General features: G+C 58.1%; 1 protein-coding gene across 1 annotated transcript in view; it reads right to left on the bottom strand.

The window, feature by feature from the left end:
* Positions 1 to 7,175: 7,175 nt before the first annotated feature.
* Positions 7,176 to 10,719, bottom strand: part of ANO1 (anoctamin 1) — a 155,250-nt gene continuing 151,706 nt past the window's right edge. Inside the window, exons 28-29 of the mRNA XM_042782104.1 lie at positions 9,222 to 9,327; positions 7,176 to 7,418 (exon numbers count right to left, since the gene is read on the bottom strand). Coding sequence (XP_042638038.1) covers positions 7,176 to 7,418; positions 9,222 to 9,327 — 349 coding nt within the window. The remainder of the gene's footprint in view (positions 7,419 to 9,221; positions 9,328 to 10,719) is intronic.

Genomic DNA, 10,719 nt, shown 5'->3' with positions numbered 1-10,719 from the left:
GAGTGAGTGCCTCCAGTGGGGCATCCGTTTGTTGAAACGTCTCAATGGGTGTTCCGTCAATTCCTGGAGCCTTGTTCTTCGCCTGTTCCTTCAGTGCAGCCTCTACTTCTTCCTTCAATACCATTGGTTCTTCATCATATGCCACCTCCTGAAATGGATGAACGTCGACCAGTTCTTTTTGGTACAGTGACTCTGTGCATTCCTTCCATCTTCTTTTGATGCTTCCTGCATCATTCAATATTTTGCCCATAGAAGTCCTCAGTACTGCAACTTGAAGCTTGAATTATTTTCTTCAGTTCTTTCAGCTTGAGAAATCCCAAGTGTGTTGTTCCCTTTTGGTTTTCTAACTCCCAATTTGCACATTTCATCATGACTAATGCACATTTAATCATGGCTTTGTCTTTTCGAGCTGCTCTTTGAAATCTTGTTCAGCTCTTTTAACTTGTCATTTCTTCCATTTGCTTTAGCTACTCTCCATTCAGGGGCAAGTTTCAGAGTCTCTTCTGACATCCATTGTGGTCTTTTCTCCCTGGCTTTTTAATGACCATTTGCTTTCACATGTTTCTATATGTTACACGTTAATAAAAATGTGTGGTGGGGGAAGGGACTGAGAGGGAGAGGGAGACAGAGACACAGAGGGAGAGACAGAGACGCACACAGAGGGAGAGACTGAGGGGACAGAGACATGCACAGAGGGAGAGACACAGACACAGAGAGTCAGGCAGACAGACACAGAAGAGAGACACAGAAGAGAGTCAGAGACAGACACAGAAAGGGAGAGACCGAGACTTAGAGACAGGCGCACAGAGGACAGACAGCAGTGTGCGGATCACCTGGGGGCCCTGGGAGGTGGCTGTGCACCCCGTGGTTGCTTCTGGGGGCAGCAGCGTGCGCCATCTGCAAAGGGCCCAGGCTGCAGTGCTTTTGTGGCTCCCACTCAGTGTCCAGGCGGCAGCTGCGGGTGTCAGATGTCTGCCAAGGCTGTGTCAGGGAGCAGGGGCGGGCTGCTTCTGTGGCCTGTGCGCCAGGAGGCATCAAAGCTTACCTTCCATGTTATGGACTGGCTGTGTCCCCCAAAGCATGTGGCACTCGGTGGGGCCGTGGGTCTGTCTCATGTAATGACCGTCTGCGTTGTGATCTGATACAATCACCCCGTGTGTCGTGAGTCCTCCCGTCTGTGATGTCAACGAGGCAGGGCCAAGGCAGTGATCTTAGTCAGGCAGGATGCAGTCGACAGGGTCAAGCTGAGTGTTGAGTCGGTGTCTTCTGAGTACAAAAGAGGTCAATCGAGCAGAGGTCAGAGGGACCTCCGTACCACCAAGAAAGAAGAGCCACGGGCCAAAAGCGTCCTTTGGACCCAAGGTGCCTGCTGGGAACCTCCTAGACCCCGGGCAGGATTGATGCCGAGACGCATGGAGGTCTCCGGGGAATGCCAGGCCCACAGACGCTGGAAGGAGACAAGGGCCTTCCTCCTGCACTGACGCCAGCAGAGAAGATTCCGTCCCCCAGAGCAGGTGCCCTGAATCGGGCTCCCGGCCTCCTAAACCGGGAGAGAACGCATGTGTGTTTGTTAGAGTCATGCATTGGGGTGTTTCTGTTATAGCATGCTGGCTCCTCAGCGAGACAGTGTCTCCCCCCGTCCACGCCAGCTCGATGCTGAGCCATTCAGACCACAGGCAGAAAGGCCTAGGGGTCAGTCTGTTTGCCATTGTCTGTCTGTCCGTCCATCCATTCAAACGTTTATTCACGCATCTATTTGAACCTTCATCCACCAGTCCGTCCGTCTGCCCATCCACCCATCCAAACATCCATCCACCCACCCATCTGTCCGTCTGTCCATCCCTCATTTATGAATTTATTCAATACTGACTGGTGCCTCCTCTCTGCTAGCCCTGTGCCAGGTGCTCCTTCCCGGCCCGTCTCCTGGCAGGTGGTGGCTTTTGTCCTTTGCTGTGTGTTCTTTGCAGGTGTTCCCTGCGTGGCACCTATGAGGGAGGAGTCATCCTGAGCGTGTGTGTAGGTGAATGGCTCTAGGAACTTGTGGATCAATGTGTGTGGGTGTTGGGGATGTGGGTGCCCTGGGGCAGGGGGTCTGAGTCCAGCCTCAGGGTGAAGACAGCTCTGCCCCCCGCACACACCTTGGCCAAGCTCTGTTCTGGGGAGTCCCGGGACAGGGACCATGGTGGAGGCTAGTCGGGAAAGGCCAGTGCCTCTGGGAACCATTCACCGGTGACATTTGGGAGGGTGAGGAGGGGGCTGTGGTGGGCTGCAGGAAGTGTACACCTCTGAAGAGGAGCAGGAACCCTGGGCCCCCTCCAACAGGACAGGTGGGCGAGGAGACCGGTGCTGGCAGCCCACCAGCCACCCTTCAGGAGAAGCTGAATAGCTGGGTTGTCATGTGGCCAGTCCTGATGTTTACAGATCAAATTAACTCAAAAATCAGAGAACACACCAAGCCTGCCGGGTGAGCTCCTGCAGCTGCCGAGAGAAGGTCCCGCAGACCCGGCGGCTGGTGAGGGCGGAACCTCAGTCTTCAGCCTGGAGACCAGAAGTCTGAGCTCAGGCTGCTGCGGCCGAGCCCCCTCCAGAGACTCGGGGCAGGATCGGCCCGGTGGCTCCCGGCTTCTGCTGGGGTGGCCCCCGGCGTCCCGGGCTTGTGGATGCAGCAGAGCTCCGTCCTCCCGGCCGTCCTTCTCGGTGTCTCCGCATCTCTTCTCTTTGCTGGACACGACTCAGGTGCGACCAGGACCCACCCTGCTCCAGGGGACCTCCTGTGAACTGATAGCATCTGCAAAGACCCGCTCTCCGAGCCAGGCCACGCCCACAGGGACGGGGTTGGGCTTGGACACATCTTTGAGAACATGACTGACTCCATCCCCACTGCCATCAAGTCAGATCTGACTCATAGCGACCCCTCCTTTGGTTTCCGAGGTGGTATCACTATGGAAGTAGATTGCTCAACCTTCCTTCCAAGGAGTGGCTGATGGGTTTGAACTGCCAGCCTTCTGGTGAGCAGTCAAATGCCTTAGGCACTACGCCACCAGAGCTCCGTGTTGTTGTTGTTGTTGTTACATGCTCCAAAGCACTGGCCAAATGGATGTTGTCTGGGGCTGGCAGCAGCACTTGGCCAGCCTGTGCCCTCAGGGAAGGAGCAGAACCCCTGGTGGACACCGTGTGTCACTACACGGCCTGATGGCATGGCTGGCCCAGGTGCCCATGCGTCCCACACCTCAGGTCCCCTGCAGTGCCCAGCCTGGCTCCCACCCACGCCAACACAGGCGCCAGCAGGAGAGAACATCAGTGCTGGATTCTGGGCCGTGGGTCTGAGGATGGTGTGGCCAGGTTGTTGTGTGACTGTGGCCAAGTCTCGGCCTTCTCTGAGCCCCACAGTGCTTGTCTGTGAAAAAACAGCACCAGGCCGATCCTGGGGTCCTTTCCTCCAGACCTCAGGTCTTTGTGACGTTATCTATCGGTTTCCTTGCATCTTACCACTCCCATCCTCACCCAAGCCTCACCTTCAGTCATTGGGTTCCAACACTGGCCCTCCACCCCGCTGCAATTTATCCGACCGCTGCAATGGACCACAGGTGCCCTCACTGCCAAGCCCTTGCCCTACTAAGCTAAAGGCTGGCAGCTCAAACCCCCCAAACCCACCCAGGAGTGCCACAGAGGAAAGGCCCGGCCAGCTCTGCAGGGCAGTTCTACCCTGTGCCACGCGGGGTGTCACGAGCAGGAGCTCTGGTTTGGTTTGATTCTCAAAGGATAAAGCAGTGGTGGTTCCATGGTAGAATCCTCGCCTTCCGTGTGGGAGATCTGGGTTCGATTCCAGCCAGTGGACCTCACCCCCAGCCCCACCCATGTTCAGCGTGGGCTGTGTGTTACTGTGAGGCTGACGGGTTTCCGCAGAGCTTCCAGACTAAGATGGGCCAGGAAAAGAGACCTGGTGAGCTACTTCCAAAATCAGGGACTGAAAACCCCGTGACCCCGACAGTGTGATCTGCGACCGATCAGACCCCTAAGCACTGCTCTCACGTCGCCGGTGAGGCCCCACTCCAGTAGGTGCCAGCCTCCTCTCCTACCTACGGCCCCCTCCAGCCCCGCCCTCCTGCTTGCTGCTCCAAGTGTCCACCAGGCCAACTGCGGCCTCAGGACCTTCGCACGTGCCATTGTCTCTGAATGGTCCAGGGTTTCATGTTCTGGCTCCGTATTGCCCCACTTTTTAGTGGCTTCCCTGACCACCTTGCTCACTTTCCGTCACAGCCTCTGGCGCATTCTTGCTGGCAAAGTATCTGGTTCCTAGGTTCGTATTCTGGCCGGCTTCTGCCTCTCTCTGCAGGAGTCATGCCCCTCCCACCCAGAAGGGGCTGCACCTGCTTTGCTCACTGCTTCCCCCTAGTGGCTGGCACGGAGCAGGCGCTCCACAAATGTTTCTGGAATGCTGACAAGTGAACGTGGGGCCTGGGCTCCCGTCAGCTCCGGAGCTAATGAACCCGCCTCCCGGGCAAGTTACGTGCCCTCTCTGAGCCCGTGTCCTCATCTCTCACAGGGGCCAACGATGCCTTGCTGACCTCACAGGCCTGTGGGAGACCGTGGAGGACGGGTCCCTGGGGCGGGTCCTGAGGCCACTCTTCCCTTGGTCCCTCCGGACCGGACCAGGAAGGTGGGGCCAAAGCTTTCTTGTTGACACTGTTTCTGCTGTCCGTTTCTGACTTCGGAGACCTGTGGGTTCCAGAGCAGAACTGCTCCACAGGGTCCTCACGGAACCAGGAAGGTGGCTCCGAAGCGTTGGGACAGTGTTCTCCAGGCAGGTGCCTGGGGCACCGTGAGCCGCTGGGGGAAGCAGGGGCTGAGGTTTCCTGGGGACCAACACGTCCTGACACTAGGGGGCGCCCGCAGTCCGGGCCCGAGCTGAGGTGAGGGTGTCCATGAACCCAACTGGCTAAAGGACTGCAGGCGTTACTGACATCAGAAAAAAATCCTTTGTTTCACTAAATGATGAGAATTTAAAAAACCTAAAAAAACTCACTGCCATTGAGCCATTTCTGACTCATAGAGACCCCCACTGGGTTTCTGAGGCTGTAAATCTTTACGGAAGTAGATCGCCCTGTCTTCCTTCCACGGAGCAGCTGGTGGGTTTGAACTGCTGACCTTTCAGTTAGCAGTCAAGTGCCTTATCCATTACACCACCAGAGCTCCTGATGGGGATTATAGGTGGGTGCTCAAAAGGAGTGCCCACGGGCTCAGGTGAAAACACGGACGTCCCTAGTTAGTCCCCAAAAGGCCCATGGAACTCCTGCAGTAGTCTGTCGGGTCGGTGGACTAGGGGTCAAGGTTAGGGGATTCTGGAAGAGGCTATGAGGAGAATGAGAGACCACAACCCCCTCCCTCCCTGACACACATGCCCCCCCCGACATATGCATGCACACACAAGCAACACAAACACACAAGTACATGCCAACACACCTGTGTATGCACACACAAACACAAGTGTACATGTACACACACCTGCACACACAAACGTAAGTGCATGCATACATGTGTGCACCTATGCATGCAAACACATGTGCACACATACACAAGCACATGCAAACACACACGTGCACACACAGAATCAGGGAGATGAAGTCCCAGGAGCATCTGGAACAATTCAAGGGTCCGGCACAGGGAGGCCCACATGTCTCCCGGACCCGCAGCGTCAGACATGCGACTGGGGGCAGTAGCTTGTGTTCCCTCAGGCCGGGGTCGCGCGCGGCGTCCACAGAGGAGAGCAGTGAGTATTCAAATTTATTTCCTTGAATGTTCAGCCTCGGTGCTGGGCGGGTTTGTGCACATTCATTTTTTTTTTTTTTTTAAATGGCTTCCACGAAAGGCATGTTGGTAACCCCCCTTCCTGAATACAATGTTATTTACAGACAAGAACCCCGCTCCACACGCTGATGGTACAAGAGAAAGGGAAGCGGCAGGCCCCAGGACGGGAGCAAAGGGAGGACGGCTGTGCCACCTGTGGACTTGGACTGGCGACCGCGGACACGGGGATGCCAATGTCACAAGGCAGGCGCGGGCGGGACGGACGCATGGATGCCGCCGGTTCTGTCCCTTGGGTGAAACGTCTCTTGTTTCTTTTGGTGTTCGAGAAAGCTCAGACAAATGTGTGTGCAAACACGCATGGCTAAGGGGACTTGCTGTCACAAGCTTCCCCAATGACTGTCCAAGAGTGACATTCCTGTAGGTAAAAATATAAAGAAGTGTTACCAAAATAGAAGGCTTTATTAATAAATCTCTTTGGTAGTAACAGTACTGCAAATCCCTCTCGGTGAGATTCCGTAACTAAGCAAAGAAACACCCTCCACCTTGAAGCTACAGAAAAAACCCCAGAACGACCCCAAAAACCAAACCCTCAAGTCCACTACATAATTTTTTTTTTTTTTTTGAATCGATCCTTGTTCCAACGCTGGGCACACCTCCCGGAAGTCTCAGTCCTTGAGGCCCTGAAGGCACCCCGCGAGCACCGCCCGGGTCGACCACTGGGCATCCCTGTCGAGCTGACCCCACAAAGAGAGCACGCCGGTCCCAGGTCTCATCAGTGTGCCGAGGGTGGGGGCACGGCAGGGGGACACAGGGCGAGGTGACTGCTTCATCACGGACCCCTGCGTCCCTCCAGCTCTCCGAGAACAAAATAGAAGCTCCCGCGCCCTCCGAGCAGGCAGGGCGACGGTGCCCCTCTCTGTGACCCGCGTGTCTCAGCTTCTGACCTGGGAGGGAAGCTCATTAAGAGGCTTGGGGCCCGTCTGACCCAGAGGTGGAGACCCCTTCCGAGCAGACACTGCTTTGTTTACTCCCCATCAACTCCCCCTCCTCCGCTCTAAACGCCCGCTTCTGCCCGAGGCTGCGCGTCCCACCTTGCTTGTATTTTAAGGCATCAGGAGGCTCAAAGACAGATATTTCCACACCAAGGAGACCCCGTTTCCCGAGAACGGTCTCTGCAAAGCGCCCGCAACCTCTCCCCTTCACCCTTCACCCTAACAGTAAGAAACTAACTCCCTGCATCAGGGCTCTGTGCAAACACAAGGAAAGGAAGAAAAAACCAGGGGACAGAAGTGGTGCCCTGGCCGCCAGAGGTCCTCCACGTGTGACCATCACCCAGGTCTGGCCGGGTCCCGCAGGCTGGCCGCCGGCTACAGGGCGCCCCCGGGGAAGGCGGCGCTGTCCGGGCCGGCCCTGGCCGCGTGGCTGTTGGCCGGCTCCTCGCGCTGGCGGCCCTTCTCCATCCACGTGTCCAGCAGCTGCTGCTTGCCCTGCTCCTCCTTCATGAACAGCTCCACCATGAGCGTCTTCTCCTTGTGGATCTGCTGGCTGATGTCCTTGGGGATGTCTGGGATGACCCAGTCCACGAAGTCACTCATGAACATCACCAGGTTCTGCAAGGAGAGGCAGCTCGTGGGGGCTGGGAAGGGGTCCACGGGCCAACGGCTCTCCCTGCGCCCCGCAGCTGATCAGCCCCTGCCGCTCTCCGGGCCTCAGTTTCCCCAAAGGCCAAGCCACCAGGTTGCTGTGAGGCGGCCCCGAGTCACGCCCGCCCTGTGTGGGGCAGAGCACAGCTGCGCTCCCAGCGGTTTTCAGTGGCTGAGTTTTCCGTAACAGATGCCAGGCCTTCCTTCCGAGGCTGGGTGGGCTCGACCCTCCAGCCTTGCAGCCAGCTGCCTGCCACCTCCCCGCGTGCACTTCCAGGGGCCCCAGAGGGTCCGGAAGCACAGCAACGCCCCAGCCGACCTCCCGGAAACGTGTGCCAACTGTCTTGTCGCCTCGTTGATTCCGACCCACAATGCCCCGCGTCGCAGCAGAGCCACGCTCCAGAGAGTGGGTCACCAGGCCTATCTTCCCAGGCGCCTCTGGTTTCTGCCACCCAGGGCCTCCTCCTGACAGAACTGAACCCCATAAATTGGACAACTCTCTGAATCGTTCTGAACTCCTTATCAATGAGGCTTAAGAAATGACCAGTGCCCAGGCTGGGTGGGCTGGATCCCAGGCCTCAAGAGAGGGCCCCTGTCCCGCTCCCAGTGCCCAGGCTGGGTGGGCTGGGTCCCAGGCCTCAAGAGAGGGCCCCTGTCCTTCTCCCAGTGCCCAGGCTGGGTGGGCGGGGTCCCAGGCCTCAAGAGAGGGCCCTGTCCCTCTCCCAGAGCACTGGGCTGGGTGGGCTGGGTCCCAGGCCTCAAGAGAGGGCCCCTGTCCCCCTCCCAGTGCCCAGGCTGGGTGGGCCAGGTCCCAGGCCCTAGAGTGCCCGTGTTCCTTCCAGAGCACTGGGCTGGGTGGAGACTGAGGTCCTGCTTACTGAGTTGTCCACCTGTCTGTCCTGGTCCTGCCCACTGAAGAGAGCCTACTCCACAGAGCTGTGGACAGAGACTGAGAGGTGGACAGCGCTGGGTGCCCCTCACCCCACGTCTGACAGACAGCATAGAGCCAAGGGCCCGGCCTCGCTCTTTCGTCCCACCAGCACCACTTATACTAAACCTGTGCTCCCCGGTCAGCAGACAGAGCTGGCCGCCTGCCTTCCCAGGCCCAGCTCTGGAAACCCGCCGGAGCAGCTCCGCTCTGGCCACATGGGGGCGCCGTCAGCAGGACCCGACTGCACTACAACCAACAACAGCCTTTTCCGAGGAGTCCCGGAGTGCTGCAGATGGTGACCACACTCGACTGCTAACCAAAAGGTTGGGGGTTCGAGTCCGCGCAGGCGCCTCAGAAGAAAAGCCTGGTGATCAACTATTGAAAACTCAGCCACTGAAAACCCGCTGGACACACGTGGAGTCAGGGGCTCTGTTTTCTGGCCTTCCCTGCGCGAGTCCAAACCCCTCAGGCACCACCCCTTATATCCTCCTTCCTTCCAGAGGCTTTCCTGGGGCTTGTCCTTGGACCGGGCCAGGGGTCAGCCGGCCCTTCTCGGGGTCCTAAACGGGTTCTCCAGACCCACCTTCAAGGAGCCTGCTCCGGCCAGCTGCCGCGTCCTGACCAGTGTAGGAGCACCCAGGAAGCAGTGTCAGCACGGGCTGCCCTGTGCTTACCTCCTAACCTGGAGCGAACAGTGGTGTTCACTCCAGACGGGCAAGCACGCTCAAGGCGGCCCTGCTCCCTGGGTGTCCGCCTCGGACGCTGACCCAACTCTGGACATAGAGCAGGCCTTGAGGCCCCAATTCCCCGCCCTCCGGGAATCGCTCGGGCCACCGCACCTGGAAGACGATGACGAAGGCCAGCCGGGCCGCAAGCACCACCCAGAAGTCCTTGGAGATGTCGTACTTATGTTCGGACCACGGGGGCTCACGGTAGTCCTTGTACCTGCAAGAAATGCCAGGGCCTTGAGGTCAGGCCCTCAGGGGGACTGTAGGGCGTGAAGGCACAAGGTCAGGCCAGCCTGGGCCTGGCCCTGGAATAAGACGCCAGCGCCCAGGCCACTCACCCTGTCAGGTGAGTTTCTCCGTGTGGGGTGAGGTCCAGGGACCACCATGCACTGGGGCTTTGTACTAGACACAAACACCAGTGGGTGCCCCCGGCAGCCCAGCCGTGGCCCACAGACAGAAGTGTTGTGACCACGTGGCTACAGATGCCCCGAATGTTGAAACGCAGTGGCGCCGTGCACCTCCGTTCACTGCAGCACTGCTAGGACAGCCGAAACGTGGACACAACCTGAGTGTCTGTGAACAGAGACGGATGCCCACACCGGTCCAGCCAGGGGATATCGCTCAGCCAAGAACAGAAACAGGGGCCTGGGACCTGCGACGACACGGCTGGACCTTGAACACATGCCGCTCGGTGCAGTGCGTCAGGCACAGAAGGCCGGCTCTCGCTCACAGGGAGGGTGAGACCAAGGTTTTGTGTGGTCACCAGGGTGGGCAGGCAGGCAGGGGGCATCACCATTAAGGGACACGGAGTTTCTGTTTCTGGTGACGGCTGCCTGACATGATCCATGTAATTGGTGTCGTTGAGTTGTACATGCGAAAAATGTTGCATTGGCAAATGTCGTGTTTATATGTTCTGGGAGGGTTTAAAAACACACTCGCAGTAGGTCTGTCAAAGAAAGTGGAGGCTCTTGGGTTCAAAAGGGGAGCAGGCTAGGCTCTGTGAGCCCCCACTCCGTCTAAGCCCGCCCTGCCTCCACCCCTCCTCGCCTCCAGGGCCTTCCACATAGTTTGAGGCCACCTCTCGAGCCTGTGCTCTCTTGGGGGACAGTGTCAAGAATGATGACAGCTTTGAGCAGACACAGCAGCCCGAGTTCAAGGTGAAACACACAATGGTGCAAGTGGGCCCCTGTTGAGCAGCCGCCCCGGCCCGCCTGCAGCCCCCGATTCCAGCACCCCGAGGCGGCCACTGCCCCTGACTCCAGCTGATTCTTCCTGGGAATCCCCCCATCTCTAAACAATCTGGTTCGCCCCTTAGGTGTTAGGTCCCTGTGGGAGATGTGGCTGAGCAGCTTCCTGATTGGAGGGGCCAGCCCCTGCAAACACTGTCCCCTCCCCAAGGCCACTCTTGTATGGACTATGTACCTCCCAGAAGTCACAGGTCCTTAACAGCTTTGCTTTTGGACGTAGATTGCCAGACCTGTTTCTGAGGCACCTTGGGTGGCCTTGACCCTCCAACCTCGTGGGGAGCAGCTGAGTGCTTGACTGTTTGCTGCACCCAGGGGCTCCCCACCCAGCAGACGCCCCCTTGATTTCTCTCTGAACCCCTGCA

This window comes from Orycteropus afer, unplaced genomic scaffold (assembly GCF_000298275.1).
Source record: "Orycteropus afer afer isolate SDZICR_OR568_19922 unplaced genomic scaffold, OryAfe1.0 scaffold00244, whole genome shotgun sequence".
Taxonomy (NCBI): Eukaryota; Metazoa; Chordata; class Mammalia; order Tubulidentata; family Orycteropodidae; genus Orycteropus; species Orycteropus afer.
Note: the sequence above shows the minus strand (reverse complement) of the source record. Positions and strands in the feature narration are given on the sequence as shown.